This window comes from Rhinatrema bivittatum, chromosome 1 (assembly GCF_901001135.1).
Source record: "Rhinatrema bivittatum chromosome 1, aRhiBiv1.1, whole genome shotgun sequence".
Lineage (NCBI taxonomy): Eukaryota > Metazoa > Chordata > Amphibia > Gymnophiona > Rhinatrematidae > Rhinatrema > Rhinatrema bivittatum.
Genome location: NC_042615.1, coordinates 142,594,119 through 142,610,398, shown reverse-complemented (window position 1 = coordinate 142,610,398; position 16,280 = coordinate 142,594,119). Strand labels below are relative to the sequence as shown.

At 42.9% G+C, this 16,280-nt stretch overlaps 1 protein-coding gene across 4 annotated transcripts in view; it reads right to left on the bottom strand.

Moving 5' to 3' along the window:
* Positions 1–16,280, bottom strand: part of USP46 (ubiquitin specific peptidase 46) — an 84,609-nt gene that overhangs the window by 5,905 nt on the left and 62,424 nt on the right. For 3 of the 4 annotated variants that reach the window (XM_029587743.1, XM_029587749.1, XM_029587767.1), the window contains 2 exons: positions 12,393–12,590; positions 9,306–9,384 (listed from right to left, as the gene is read on the bottom strand). In XM_029587743.1, coding sequence (XP_029443603.1) covers positions 9,306–9,384; positions 12,393–12,590 — 277 coding nt within the window. The remainder of the gene's footprint in view (positions 1–9,305; positions 9,385–12,392; positions 12,591–16,280) is intronic. The other variant, XM_029587759.1, reaches the window with a different exon arrangement.

Here is a 16,280-nt window from a genome sequence, read left to right as displayed (position 1 = left end):
CACTTCACCACCTTACATCAAATTTGTTGTTAATATGTCATTCTTAAGCTGCGCCTGTTGTGGTCCTTGAAGCCATTCTTTTCTGTCTATGATTTTCGCATAGTCACTCGAGCACTGATTTTGTCAGCTCTTGACTATTGCAACACCTCATTTCTCAGTCTTCCTCAATCTTCTATGAAGGCCCTGCAGTTAATCCAGAATTCAGATACCTGGTTAGTATCTGGCTCCTCCCTCCATGAACATGTCACTTCTGTTTTAATCAGCTTGCATTGGTTCCCAGTGATCTGAAGAGTAAACTTTGAAGTTATAAGGCTGATTTTCAAGACTGTTAATGGCCTGGCCCCCAACTGATTTAATTCTGTGTTGAAAATGTACCAATTTTTGCACCTCTTCGTGGAACTTGCTGGACGTACTTCCTTTAAGCAGGAACATCTGGAAATATCTCTTGAAAGAATATTTGGAGTGGCGAGCCCCACGTCTATTAAATCTGAACCAAACTCATTTTGGTTTAGGAAGTTCCTAAAAGCTTATCTTTTCTCAATTGCCTTTGCCAATTATACCAACTAAGCTAATATTACGCATAGATATTGACAGCGATTTACTAACAGGTAAGTTGTCATGATTCAGGCTTTTCCTGCACCTGGGATACATCTGGTTCGCTGTAATTAGGCTGTCACTCGTTATTTAGATATGCATATGTGTTTTCTTGATTGTCATGAGGGCTGGGGTCTGAAAACACGCTCTCGGGAGCAAGGCAGGACCCTAGGACAGGAGCTAGGTTTATCTTCTGTCTAGCCAACTCCCTCCGCCGCAGGTTGAGCCCTTGTGTTCTAGGGACCAGCAGGACTTGGCTATGGCAACTGAATATCATGGTTGGAAGCTGAGCTGGTCTTCTGCCTAGCCAGCCCCCTCCACCGCAGGTTGAGCCCTTGGGTTCTAGGGGCCAGTAGGGCTTAACTGGACAAGCTGGGCAAGGCAGGACAGGCTGGATAAGCAGGCCAGACACAGGCTGGACATTGTGAACAGAGGCAGGGAGCAGAGGTCTGGGTATTGGTTCAGCGAAGAAGCTGAGGACTGGATAATGGAACAGGCAAGGAGCTGAGGTCTGGATACTGAGACAAGAAGGTAGCAGGATATTAAACAAAGGCTGGAACTGGATACAGACACAGGTTTGGATACTGAGGAGGGACTGGGCTGGATACAGACACAGGCTTGGGTAAGGCAAAGCAGGAAATGGATGCTGGGTACTGGATTGGGCAGGTCACAACAAGATCCGACAAGGACTGGGCTAAATATAGTAACATAGTAATGACAGCAGAAAAGGACCAGATGTCTGCTCAGCAAGCTTCTTATGATAGTATCTGCCACTCCATGCAGGATACCCCCATGTTTCTCTCAAGGGTAGTAACTGCCACTCTGTGCAGTTACCCCAAAGCCTTATGATAAGGGTAGTAATATTTACAATCAATCAAAACCAAGCAACTGTGAAACGTATAAATTATTGCTAGCAACATTTTTATTGGGTAAGAAGCCTTCTTGATAATTCAGACAATGGTGCTTGACATTCTTTGCTTTGGGAATTGACTGTAGAAGCCACCCTGTACTTTTTCCCTTATGTCTGCGTGTCAGTTCCCCAGACCATAAAAGTCAGGGCCCATGTTGATTGTTGTCTGTATCCAGTTCCCCTCCCCCACCACTGTAAAAGTGGGGAGCAATGTTGCAGTTGCGACAAAAGCATCAATGCTATTGAGTGAGGGTACTAATCCCCATTCCTTATGATAAGGGTAGTAACTGCTGCTCCATGTAAATTTCCCCTATGTGCCCTCTTCTTCATTTCAAACTTCTAGCCTTTAGGGATCCACAGTGTTTAAACCATGTCCTTCTGAATTTGTTGACTGTTTTCTTCTTCACCACCTTCTTCATGAAGAGCATTCTAAGCATCCACCACCCTCTTTATGAAGAAATATTTCCTGACGTTGGTTCTGAATCATCCCCCCTGGAGTTTCATTTCATGATCCCTAGTTCTACGGTTTCCTTTCCAATGGAAAAGGTTCAAAGTTTGTGCATCATTAAAACCTTTCAGGTATCTGAAGGTCTGGATCATATCTCCCCTGCGCCTTACCTCTGCCAGAGTATACATATCTAGATCCTCCAGCATCTCCTCATGTCTTCTGATACAGACCCCACACCATTTTGATCATCCTTCTCTTAACTGCCTCCATCCTGACTCTATCCTTTTTGAGATATGGTCTCCAGAACTGAACACAGTACTTCAGGTGAGCCTCACCAAGGACCTGTATAAGGGCATTATCACCTCCTTTTAGGTGCTGGTTATTCCTCTTTCTATGCAGCTTAGCATCCTTCTGGCTTTAGCTATCACCTTGTCACATTGATTTGCCATCTTCAGATCGCCAGAAGCTATTATCTCAAGGTCTCTCTCTTGGTCTGTGCATTTCAGTGTTTCACTCCCCATCATATACCACTGTTTCAGATTACCACACCCCAGATGCATGACTCTGCACTTCGTGGCATTGAATCCCAGCTGCCAAATCTTCGACCATTCTTCAAGCTTTCTTAAATCACTTTTCATTCTCTCTACTCCTTCAGGTGTGTCCACTCTTTGCAGATCTTAGTATAATTCGCAAATACACAAACTTTACCTTCTATCCCTTCTGCAATGTCACTCACAAAAATATTGAACAGAAGCAGCCCCAAAACCGATCCCTGTGGAACTCCACCTAACACGGTTCTCTCTTCAGAGTAGGTTCCATTTACCATTACATGCTATCTCCTATCATTCAACCAGTTTGTAATCCATGCCACCACCTTGGTGCTCACTCCCAAGCTTCTCATTTTATTCACAAGCCTCCTATGCGGGACCATATCAAAGGTTTTGCTGAAATACAAGTAGATCACATTGAGTGCTCTTTCTCGATCCAATTCTCTAGTCACCCAATCAAAAAAATCAAGACTAGTCAGACAGGACCTTTCCCTGGTGAATCCATGCTGCCTCAGACCCAGCAAGCCACCTGATTGTAGATAGTTCACTATCCTTTCCTTCAGCAGAGTCTCCAATAATTTTCATACCACCGAGTGAGGCTAATTATCTTGTAGTTTCCAGTCCACCCTTGTGAATCTCACGGCACCACTCCCATTTCCAGGGATCTGTTGAACAGGTCTTTCAGTGGTCCCACCAGCACATCTCTGAGCTCTCTCAGTATCCTGGGATGTACCTTATTCAGCCTCATAGCCTTGTCTACTTTCATTTAACTTAGCTCATCCCATACATTCTCTTCTGTAAATGGAGTTTCGCCTACCCCATACCCATCTATGGTCTTTTCAATCAGCAACGGTCCTTCTCCATGGTCTTCTTTAGTGAACATCAAACTGAAATATTTGTTTAAAATTTCTGCCATTTCTTTGTCTCTCTCCACACATTGCTCCTCATCACTTCAGTCCTCCCTTCTTCCTCTAATATATCTGAAAAATGTTTTGTCACCTCACTTTACCTCTTTGGCAATTCTTTCTTCTGCTTGATCTTTCTCTTTTCTGTTGTTCCACCTCGCCCATTTTCTCCCTGTCTTCCAGCTCTTCTTCCAGGTGTTGCGATTCACCAGTCACAGGCCCTCCAGCCCCAGGTCGAACAGGGCCCACCAACTCAGCCAGTTACCGCTCAGGCCCAACGTGCCATGCTAGGAACACCGCTCTGCTGAGCAGGGCATCCCTAGGCACGTGTGGCTCAGGCACATTTAAAGAGCCTGTGGTGGTAAATCCTCCATGGCACCTCCGGATGACATCACAGGTCTTTTCCTATATAAGGCCTGCTCTGACCTGCCTCAGATGCCTCGGCAATATATCGAACTCCTCGGAGTAGCTTTTTGCCTCTGCAATCCTGGTTCCTGATCCTGCTTCTGTTCCAGTGCCTTATCTTCATGTTCCTGGTTCCTTCATGCATTTTTGGAGTTCCTGCGTTCCTGTCTTGTGGTCCCTTGTACGTCTTCAGTGTCTTCCTGCTGTTCCGCTTTGCCTCCTTTCCCCTGGATTGACTTCTCGGCTTGACCTCGGCTCAGATCCCCGGCTTTGTCTTCGTTTGGATTCTTGGATGGGACTTCAGACTGCTTGTCGACTACATTTGACTTCTGCCTACCCCGTGATCACTGCTTGCTCCTTGTCTTGTTGAACTCCACTTGCCCCTGACCTCAGCCTGCTCTCATCTCTGCTGTCTGCTGCCTGCCCCAACCTCTGTTTAGACTGACTTCATTCTTTTCTCACTAGCCAACGATCTTTTCTGTGACAGATTCATCTCTTCACAGAGGCCCATGCCTAAGTCCAGCTGGCCCCAGCACCCGAGGGCTCAACCTAAGGGGAACGAGGGCTGGTATTGGTGAAGTTCCTGTTGGGCCTCTGCTCCAGCCAGCTCCTTCTGCCGACGGAGAGGAGCTGCAGGGCCCCTTCCTGTGGGTAGTGCCAACCTCACCTTGGTCCAAGGATCCACTTCCTCAACACCAGGTAAATCCCTATTTTAACAAAATCCGTATTTGCATATTTTGACTTTGCATCCTGTTTGAGTTATCAAACCATACCATATAATGATTACTAGTGCTCAGGTGGGCACATTCCTAGACATTGAGACATTATCCCCATTAGTGAGCTTTAGGTTGAGACTAGGGCAGGTCTTAGACAAGGCAGACAAGGGTAGGAACAGATAAGGACAACACAGAACAGAGAACACTGAGAACCGAAGGCAGCAATACAGAAGGCCCGAAGGCCACAAAAAATATGGCCCGGAGGCCACTAAGCAAAGAGAGGCCTGAATAAGCCACAGAGCAAGGCCTAAGGTAAGAGTGATCCCAGATGCCACAAGGTAAGGTAAGGCCTGAGTAGGCCACAGGGCAAGTGGTAAGAAGACAGAAGGCCCGGATACCACAAGACAAGGTAAGGTTTGAATAGGCCACCGAGTAAGGTGCAAGATACAGGAAGGCTTGGAGGCCACAAGGCATAGAGCAAGGTAAGAGTAGCCCCTTCAGAGAGCCAAGGGTGACTCCATGAAGAGGCATCTAGGTTCTGGCAAGGCAGGGTTAAATGGGTCTGGAGCTTGGTGTGGTGTGAGCAGCGAGGAGGAGCTTATCAAGGCTGGAGCTGAGGTTCACTGACGCCCCTGGGGGAGGGGAGGTTGAACAACAGGCTAAACCAGGGCATGGAGAGTCTGTGAAACAGGCAAAACTGCGACAACTATGTTGGTTTTATGTATGTCAGTTTTATATTTTTGTACCTTGAGTTTTGTTTGATTTGGTTTTATTGAGTATGTATTTAATTTAATTATTATGGATGTTTTACTATAACATGTTAAGAACTGTTAATTAGCAGGTTTTAAATCTCTTAAATAAATGAGCAAAAGCTTTCTTTAGTCTACTTGGCTAATAATGTGTTACCGACTTTTCGTCCAGGAACTTGTCCAAATCTCTCTTTTTAAATTCCACTATGCTAGTCGCCTTGACCACACCCTCTAACAATAGATTCCACGGCTTGATAGTGCATTGAGTGAAAAAGTAATTTCTATGACTTGTTTTAAATCTGTTGGTTGTTAATTTCATTTCAAAACAAAAGAAGCAATAAGTCCAAACTGTTGAATGTTCTGCTGTGTTTTGGGTATCCAACTTTTGCTTCTTCACAGTTCAATGACGAAGGACATACCAGAAGCTGTAGCAGGGGGTTTTCAATCCAGTCCCCTAGCCCCAGGCGGCACCATTTTGGACTGATGCCCCAACCCTTCTGTTTTCAAGTTTTCCATTTTTTTGAGGAAATGAGGTGTGGGAGGGGAATCTGGGGGGGTTCAGAGGGGGGGTCCCACTATCAAATGATGTTTTTTTGGACTTTGGAGTCTGGGGGGGGGGGGGGGGTTCTCTACTATACCACTAGTGGGGATTTTGAAAACTTGGGGGTTGATGGGGGAAAAGGATCAGGGGGCCCCATCAGTTTACTTTTTTTTATGCAATGGGGGGCTACAATTAGGGTAGTATTTATTCTATATGGCCAGGGTTATTGTGGAGGGATCATTGTCATGCAAACTTGCGCATGTATTTTTGTACTTTTGTTGATGGGGCTGCTTCAATTGGCAGCCCTTGGATTTGGGAGAGGGGTCAAGGTAGATCCCCAGGCACTTGTTGGTACTTCTGGAAGCTAACATTTTCAAAGCTGGGTCCCTTTAAATTTAACACAGGAGCATTGGGAACCACATTAGCATCTCGATGCTCCCATAGTAGGTTAACGTTTTATAGAAAGGTGTAGATAAAATAATGTGGCTGAAAAATGTCTAAGGCAACTGCGTTATTTTATTTACATTGGATTTCCTATGCATAAGCTGCAAAACACTGTCATAGCTGGAGATTTCAATGTACATTTTAATGCTTCCCCTTCCTCGCAAACTGTGCAACACCTACTTGAAGCCTTCTCTGGCTTAGGACTATTTCCTTTACTAAGAGAACCTACTCATATTCATGGTAATACTCTTGATCAAGCTTTCTACACCCCCTCCAATTTTACTTTTTCTACAGAAATTTTACCAGTGCCATGGACAGACCATTTTTTTTTAACAGGAAAATGTAGTAGCCCCCAACTACATTCATTCACATGCAATAAAAAAACTGTTCTCAAACAAATAAAGGTCAACACCAATAATTTTCTCAGTACACTACTGCCAAAGCTTGAGCCTGTGTAATAATTTAGCCAACAACTTTAAAGATAAAATCTCCAATATTTCCTCAGAACTCAATCATCCCCCTACCTACCTTTCCATCACCGATTTGCAATTTCACTGATTTCCAACCTGTTGACCCAGGCACACTTATTCACATTATCTCAAAATCTAAACCTTCTAATATCCCCTTTAATCCCTGCTCATATTTCACTGTTTCTAACACCATCCCAATCAACATGGATTTAGAAAAGGACACAACACAGAATCTCTTCTCCTCTCCTCTTTTGACTCTATTCTTCGCGGCTTTGACTCTGATATAGTTGATATTAATTTCTTGATATATCTGCAGCTTTCAATACTCTGAATCACAATATCCTTCTATCAACACTTTTTCACATTGTATTTCAGGAACAGTTCTTCAATGATTCAAATCCTCTCTCTAACCGTCCTCAAAAAAATCATCCTTGGTGAATTTTCCTCTTCGTGGTATCACACTAACTTGGGTGTTCCTCAAGGCTCTGCTTTATCTGCTATTCTGTTCAACATATATCTTCTTCCTTTGTGTCACCTTTTAACGAGCCTAGATGTCAATTTCAAAATATAAGCTGACAACATTCAGTTCATTATTCCTTTTACCTCCTCCTGGCAAAACACTCTGTCGTTGATTCACATATACTTACAAACCATAAAGATCTGGCAATCCCACAATCTTCTTAATTTAAATGCCTTAAAAACAGAGCTTGTATTATTATCTACAATTCCTCAAACCTCCCATAACTTACCTGTCCACCTTACTTTCAAAAACCACATTATACCGATAACCAATTGTGAATGTAATCTTGGAATAATGATTGATTCCAAATTATCCCTGAACTCAAATATTTCCAATATTGTGAAGAAATCATTCTATAAAATACAACCACTAAAAAAGATGAAACCTCTACTATATTTCTCTGACTTTTAACTAGTCTTGCAATCTCTCATCTTGATGTCACTGGATTATTGCAACTCTTTACATCTTGGTCTTCCTAAGTCCTCCATTCGACTCTTCAATTAGTTCAAAACTCTGCAGCACATTTTCTCACCAAAACCTCATACAAAGGGCCAGATTTTTAAAGGAGCGAGTGCGGGGTACATTTGTGCACGCTACCCGGCACGCACAAATGTGCACCTGATTTTATAACATGTGCGCGCTGCCGCGCGCATGATATAAAATCCAGGGTCGGCGCACACAAGGGGGTGCACACTTGTGCACCTTGCGTGCGCCGAGCCCAAGGGCAGCCCTGATGGCTTTCCCTGTTTCTCCAAGGCCGCTCCGAAATCGGAGCGGTCTTGGAGAGAACTTTTTTTTCGATCCCCCCCCACCTTTCCCTCCCTTCCCCTATCTAACCCACCCCCCTGGCCCTACCTAAATCCCCCCACCTTATTTGACGGAGTTACGCCTGCCTTTGGCCTTTGGCAAGTTACGCCTTTGGCAGGCATAACTTGCACGCGCTGGCGCACCATCCCCCACCACAGTCGCTGTGCCGGAGGACTTGGGCCCGCCTCCGGACCGCCCCTTTTTTGAAGCCCCGGACATATGCGCGTCCCGGGCCGTGCACAGGGGTAGGTTTTCGGGGGTTACGCACATAAAAATCTACCCCAAAACTCACATTACCCCAGTTTTGTAATCTCTCCACTGGTTACCCGTTCAATACCGTATTCAATATAAGGTTCTGACCATAATACACAATCTTATTTACAACCCTTCATCCATCTGGCTATTTTCATTTCTTAGAATCTATCAACCACCACGTCAACTTCGTTTAGCCAACAGATGTCTTCTTGAAATCCCTACAGTTAAAGCAGCAAGTCTAGACATCATTCATAATCGAGCTTTTTCAGTCTCAGGCCCCACATTATGGAATTCACTTCCACAAAACATCTGCCTTATTCCCGCCATTAATATATTTAAAAAAGCATCAAAACCCACTTATGTACCTTAGCATTTAATAAGATAAATCTCTGATCTTTTATCAGTTTTACTCTTCCATGTCTGTTAAGTATGTTTTTATTCTTTTTCATTTTTAACTGTTTATATTTTATCTCTAAATATGTGACTTTGTTTTTTGGTTTTTTTTTTTAAATCTTTTAAATGTTATAATTAATTATGTATGTTTTTATTGTGTGAACAGCTTAGACCTAATCCCATTGTATAGGCAGTATACAATATTTATAAATAATGGATTTGCAAAATTCATGCATGAAAATGTCATGCAAAGCAGCTCATTGGAACAGGGGAGGGAATGACGCCTAATTCATGTGCAATATCATGAATGTCACGCAATATACAGCATTTATTGCTCAATATATGCTATTTAACGCAGCTTGATGAATCTCCCTCTTAGAAGCCTAAATTTAGGAGCACAGCTATTTTTTAATATTAGCCTTAATATTTAGTAATGCTATGAATAGAAAAAGCAAGTGATTAATATTTGCTAAGGAGCAGTGGGAAAAAAGACCAAAATGTGTCCTCTTTTCTCCTAGAGTCATAGCCACATTTCAAAGAAATATGATTAAAATGTAATATCTCATGCACTTATCAATAGAAATCACCACGTTAACTGACCTCTACAATGTCATCGTCAAATAAAAGCCAGAAACCATGACTTTTCACAATGGTGATGTAATGTCCACGATTAGGACCACTGAAAGGAAAGCAAAACTATATATCAGTAAAAGTAAAAAAAAAATAAATTATATAGGTATTAATGATGCAAATATATAGGTATAAATGATGCAAATATTCTACCTAGATCACAAACTGTAATATTCTACCTAGATCACAGACTGTAAATTTAAACTGTTGCAATTCAAGTAGGACTTTTTATGGAAGCAAATAACAGGTTAAAATAATATCAAAAGTGATAGAAAAATAGGACTGGAAAAGACTTCATCCCCCAACCTCTAGGCAGGATCCACTGTACCTTTTTATCACTTTAAACAAATGTTTGTCTAACCTACTCTTAAAAATCTCATATCGGACAGATTCCACCACCTTCCTAGAAAGTTTCGTTAGAATTAAAAAGTTCTTTCTGTCTTTGTAAATTTCCACTATTTAGCGCCATTATGGGGACAACTGTCAGTAGCTCGCCGAGCTGCATTGTCTGTGGATAATTTTGTATATGCGAACTTATAGGCAATGTCAAAGACAATTATGCATATGGAGGCTGATATTCAGCGCTACTTAGCCAGATAAGTAGTAATCTATCCGCCTAAGTTGCGGCCACTGAATATCTGCCTATGTTCAATATCTAGTAGATATCTAGTGGATTGGGAATGGATGAATTGGTGAGGAGCTACTTATATAGTTAAGATGTGCCAATATTTTGACTTATCCAGTTAAATTAACCAGATGAAATTAGACCTGCTGAATGGCAAGTCTAACTTAGCTGGATATGACTTAGCCGGTTAAATGGTGATTTCTACAAGGATATTCAGCAGCACGGATATCTGCTGAATATCCCATGTCAGTTAGCCAGAGAAGTCTTATCGCACTAACTTACCTAAACGGATTGGTTTGAATATTGAGGCTAAAGTATTTTCTTTGAAAATTTGCTTACACAGATACACGGGCACAAAAGTCCCCACGGAATCTGCACCTTCTTTCTCTGCAGGTGAGAAAAAGGGATGTACAAATTTCTAAATGCCATTTTGCATGCACCCAATCTAAACATGCCCTCCCCAGAACTCCCTTTTTTAAGGCAGCTAAAAATCCATAGATTGTTAACTGTGAGCACACTTCTGAGCTGCTCCAAAGAGGAGCTTTGAAAATTGTCCTCTCTATTTTGTAGAGATGAGCTTCGTTTTTTCATATTGGGACATATTTCGGTTTGGGCGCTTCATCGAAAATTTCATTTTTCGGCAGATCGTTTTTTGTCGGCGCGGATCGGGAAAACAAGTCGGAAAACAAATTTTAAAAAAATGAATCTGAAAAAAAAAAAAAAAAAATCGGGGAATAAAAAAAGAATCAGAAAAAAAAAAGAATCGGAAAAAAAACACCCAACCCTTCAATTTTACTGTATTACAATCCCCCCACCATCCCTTTTCCTCTCCAAGACTTACTAAAAGCTACGAATCAAAATGGCTTCGATGGTCCTTTGCCCTTACGATGTCACAGGGGCTACCGGTGCCATTGGTCGGCCCCTGTCATATGGTAGGAGCAATAGACGGCCGGCGCCATCCCATCCTTGTGTACCTTTCCTCATTCCAAATCACATCAATTCTTCACCGATGTGTACTGTGCTGTTCATATATCTCACTGTGAATGTAAAACTGGCCCCAAAACCCTAGAACACCACCAAAACCTCACCTCGAGTTATTAGATGACCATCCTATAGTGATATAAATATAGCAATGTCACGGGGACTACTGGTGCCATTGGTCGGCCCCTGTCACATGGTAGGAGCAATAGACGGCCGGCGCCATCTTGTGCTCCTACCATGTGACAGGGGCCGAACAATGGCACCGGTGGGGGGTCCTGGAGCAATCTCCTGCAATCAGGCCGTCGGCTGCCAGTATTCAAAATGGCACCGATAGCCTTTGCCCTTACTATGTCACGGGGGCTACTGATGCCATTGGTCGGCCCTTGTCACATAGTAGGAGCACAAGATGGCGCTGGCCGTCCATTGCTCCTACCATGTGACAGGGGCCGACCAATGGCACCAGTAGCCCCTGTGACATTGCTATATTTATATCACTATAGGATGGTCATCTAGTAACTTGAGGTGAGGTTTTGGTGGTGTTCTAGGGTTTTGGGGCCAGTTTTACATTCACAATGAGATGTATGAACAGCACAGTACACATCGGTGAAGATTTGATGTGATTTGGAATGAGGAAAGGTACACAAGGATGAGATTTCTACAGTGTACTCTCACCCTAGCTTGATGCACTCTGTACTCTCTATCTAACTTTAGGATTCATCTTTGCCTGACCAAAAGTTATCCGGTTATGATAGCCAGAAAATGGTGAAAACTGTCATTTATCTAGCTAATTTAGATGGATAACCAGCCCTGCCCTAGTATACCCATGACTTATCTGCCAAATTTCTTAGCCAGATAAAAAGTTAGCTGGCTATGTCCAGGATGGTCAAATCAGCAGAATTTTTAAATCAGGGCATTTGGCTGAGTGCCAAATTTAGTCAAATAAATATGCTAAATATGGACCTCTTTATATTTGAAGCAGCACTTCTATCTAAATTGCTCAAATGCCAGCTTGGCTATTTCTTATTTCTATTGGGTCCTCATTTGACTTATTTCTATATCATTTTTTAAATTTGCAATAATATATTTTAATTCTTTAATTCTTAACTTTTTAGGAACAAAATGCATACAGCTCATATCATAACCATACCACTGCCCTTTATCTGTTCATGCTTTACAAGTATCGGTGTACGCCTGCCTGAGGTTCTGATGAAGGTCAGTTCAGTAGCATAACAATTTACTTAAATCTATAATGGTGGGAGGATCTTTCAAAAGCATTTGCCTCAAAAAACAAAACAAAAATCAAAAAGTGTTGCTGGTTCTTACTGCTGCTTTAAATATACTCTTCAACAACTGACCAAACAAAGTTGAAAGTTACATGAATTTTTAAATTAAGGCCATATCACTAGGTGCATTGTTAACAGACTGATTAAATAGGGCTGATTACACTGTACCTGCCACAGTGAACCACAACGGCCACCAGGTCATACATGCGGTCCAAATTAATAGCATCACTGGATGTGTTGAAGAGGCGTAGTTCCAACGGAAATACCACACGATAAGAGAGCTTGGTGTACCTGTGTAGCTGCTCCATGTACTTGAATCTCTTCAGGTGCAGTGCAAGGATCATTGGCAATCTTTTTACTCTCATCCTGTGAAATTGTGAAACGCCACATGAACAGAATGCAATCCATTTTCCTCTTCATCATCAGTATTTATTTCATGCTCTGCTTACACCACATAAGACCAAATAGGCAGTAACAGGTCTACAGATCTCTGCCACTCTGATGCAAAGTTCACGGCTCATTTTACTCTCAGGCTTTGCACCAGTTCTCAAAGGGAAAGAATGTGCACACCTACTTTTTCAAAACTGTCTAGGGAAAAAGTCTCTAGAGAAATTTGTACCTCCCCTTTCTGCAGATATTCTTCTCTCAAAAATCAAACACACCTAGTTGTTGAAAATGCAAAAAACAGACATGATGTTTCATTCCCTGCCATCACCCTGCCCCCAGGAATGCCTCCGCTCGATGCAGACAAAAGTATAAGCATTGTGGCATGAGACACGTACAGGGCGGGCAAGTTGCAAAATTCCCTTTTACCCAGGTAAATAGCTTTTGAAAAATGCCTTCTTAGGGCCTGGAACATGGGCTTCAATATATCTCGGGACACAAAGCTGTCCATTTTCAACCGCTATCTGGTCAGCAAAGTTAGACAGATAAACGTATCCAGATAACTTTGGTGGGATATTCGGCAGCACAGCCACACCACTGAATATACCCGGCTATTTTAAAGTTATCCGGCTAACTTTACGACTTCTCTATGGCATGGCCAGAGAGAGCCAGATGAGTTATCCTGTTAGGTTATCCGGCGTATGCCGATATTTAGAGTTATCTGACTAACTGCACCCAGAAATGCCCCTGGAATGGCCCTAAGATATCCGGCAAAATTTTATCCAGATAATGAATTATCATTATTCAAAATATAATAATAATAATCAAAAGTCAGCATTTAACTGGATAAGTCAAACGTTATCCAGCTAAATACTGCTGAATATAGACTCCTTAATCTATCTGTGGTAACTAGAAAACAATATGAAACTGTCAGTGGCTGAGGCTGGGGGTGGGGGGAGAGTAACCCCCCAGTCAGTCAGGTCTTCAGGATATCCATAATGAATACACACTATGGGGCAGATTTTTAAAAAGTACGCGATCACGTACTTTTTTTTGCGCACCCGGCGCAAACAAGAGTATGCCGGATTTTAATAGATACGTGCGTAGCGGCGCATTTCTTTTAAAATCCGGGGTCGGCGCGCAGCCTGCCTCCGTTCCCTCTGAGGCCGCTCCGAAATCAGAGCGGCCTCAGAGGGAACTTTCTTTCCGGCGCCCCCCACCTTCCCTTTCCTTCCCTTATCTAACCCACCCCCCGGCCCTAACTAATTCCCACCCCCCTACCATGTTCCGGTCCGGGGGCTGGTCTAGAGGCCGCAGCCACGCCCCCGGAACGCCCCCCATGACACACCAGCCGCGACACGCCCCCGACACGCCCCCCCCCAGGAAAGCCCCAGGACTTATTCGCGTCCCGGGGCTTGCGTGCGCCGCCGAGACTATGTAACATAGGCTCGGCGCACGCAGGGGGTGGAAGGGGCAGCTTTTCGGGGGTTTCGCGTGTATCTTATGTGCGTACCTCTTTGAAAATCTGCCCCTATGCATATGATAAACCCACATACACTAGCTCTCCAAAGCATGCAGATTTATCTCATGGATATTCACTGTGGATATCCTGAAATCCTGACGGGCTGAGGGTTTACAAAGAGCGGTTTGGTAAGGACTGTTTTAAACCTAATTCTCACACAATACAGTACAGAGTGATAAGCACAAGTCGTCAAGGCTTGACTTCTGGTTGTGTTTTGATCTGAGGGTGTCTTTTACAAAGTGCCCTGTATTTGAAGAGATTTAAATTGATCCAGGAATCTTAGCAGGGTGAACTGAGCACTGAATCATACAGTTTCCCTACACAGGGCTGAGCGCTGTCAATTAGCTTCAATCAGCTGGGGACACTTCAAGTCTGTCCTGTTTTTCAAACTCCATAAGAAATTCTTCATGTGATACTTGAATGTAACAAACAATGGGACCTGAATAATGACGCAAAGAAAAAGGGGAAAAAAGATCTCAGAGATGCAAACATTGGCATCATGCCATGACACACACTTGATGTAGTCATCGCTCTACAAAAAAAAACCTTTATGGAAACATATTTTATTTCAAATATTTGTAGCTTTTAGTAAAAAGCTTATCTTATGTAGAAGATTCTGCCTGCTGGCTTTAAGCCTTATAAGTTCAGTGTTTCACGAATTCCTTCCTCAAGACATAATATCAATTTAGTACCCCAATCAAAAGCGGAGCAGACTGCTCTCAACCACCAATTAAGTGGATTTATCGATAAGTTCAGGCATGACTCAGACTTTGTGTACTGCTTTCAACTGTTTTTCGAACTTCTTGTCTCTAAACACCGGGAGGGTTCTCCTGCTTTTGCAGCACAAATTAGAGTTATAAATTCCAGAAAGGTTAGGTTAGTGAAAGTAACTTCCCATACTAACAGGCCGATATAGTAAAAATCACAGGAGAGCGGGCACTTGCCCGCTCTCCTGTGCGCGCGATTCAGAAAAAAAATGTATTCAAATTAGGGCCCACGGTAAAAAGAGGCGCTAGGGACACTAGCGCGTCCCTAGCGCCTCTTTTTAGACAGGAGCGACGGCTGTCAGTGGGTTTGACAGCCGACGCTCAATTTTGCCGGAGTTTTGTTCGGAAACCGGACACCGGCAAAATTGAGCATCTGGTTTTCAACCCACGAGCCGATTTAAATTTTTTTTTTTTATTTTTGATTATTTTTAACTTTTGGGACCTCTGACTTAATATCGCCATGTTATTAAGTCGGAGGGTGTACAGAAAAGCAGTTTTTACTGTTTTTCTGTATACTTTCCCACTGCCGAGAGAAATTAACGTCTACCTTTGGGTCGGCGCTAATTTCTGAAAGTAAAAGGTGCGGCTTGGCTGCACCTTTTACTTTCTGTATCGCACGGAAATAACTAATAGGGCCATCAACATGCATTTGCATGTTGCAGGTGCTATTAGTTTCAGGGGGGTTGGACACGCGTTTTCGACTCACTATTACTGAATAAGGGGTAAAGCTAGCGCGTCAAACGCGCATCAAAACACGGGTTAACAGTGCGCTCCGGTGGAGCGCACTGTTAACCCGATACAGTACAGTGCGCTCCACCGGAGCGCACTGTACTGTATCGGCCTGTCTGGCTGAAAGTGTCCCTGGTGGCTCGCAGTTAGATGAGAGGTTTGACAGCTAAGCAGTTGGGTGTGCACATCTTACATTACACAAGCAGACTGGATGAGAATGGTGCACTGAAAAAGACGCCTAAGAGCAAATATCTGGGGGGCTATTTTGGTTTTGTTGCATAGCAATTTTTATAAAAGGGTCTATTCATGAGATAAAGGATATATTCAAAACCTTTCAGCCACACCCAAAAAAATTACAAGGCACATCCAGAAGAGCCCCTATAGATACTGCATTAACACCCAATGTTCTGCATGTACAGTTTGTATTTCCATTTATATTTCCATTTTCCTAATGCAGCCTTCAACCCCAAATGTATTTCCTTCTGCCCAGAGCTGGAGTATCTCTGGAAAATAGAATACTGCAGCCAAGATGTTCCCATTCTAGTCTATGAAACCAATTATGTTACTTTTTTTTTATCTTTTCCTCTCATGGCAAAATAAATAAGCTATGCCATGAGGTGAAAAGGTGTCAAACCCCTCTTTTTTGTAAAAGAA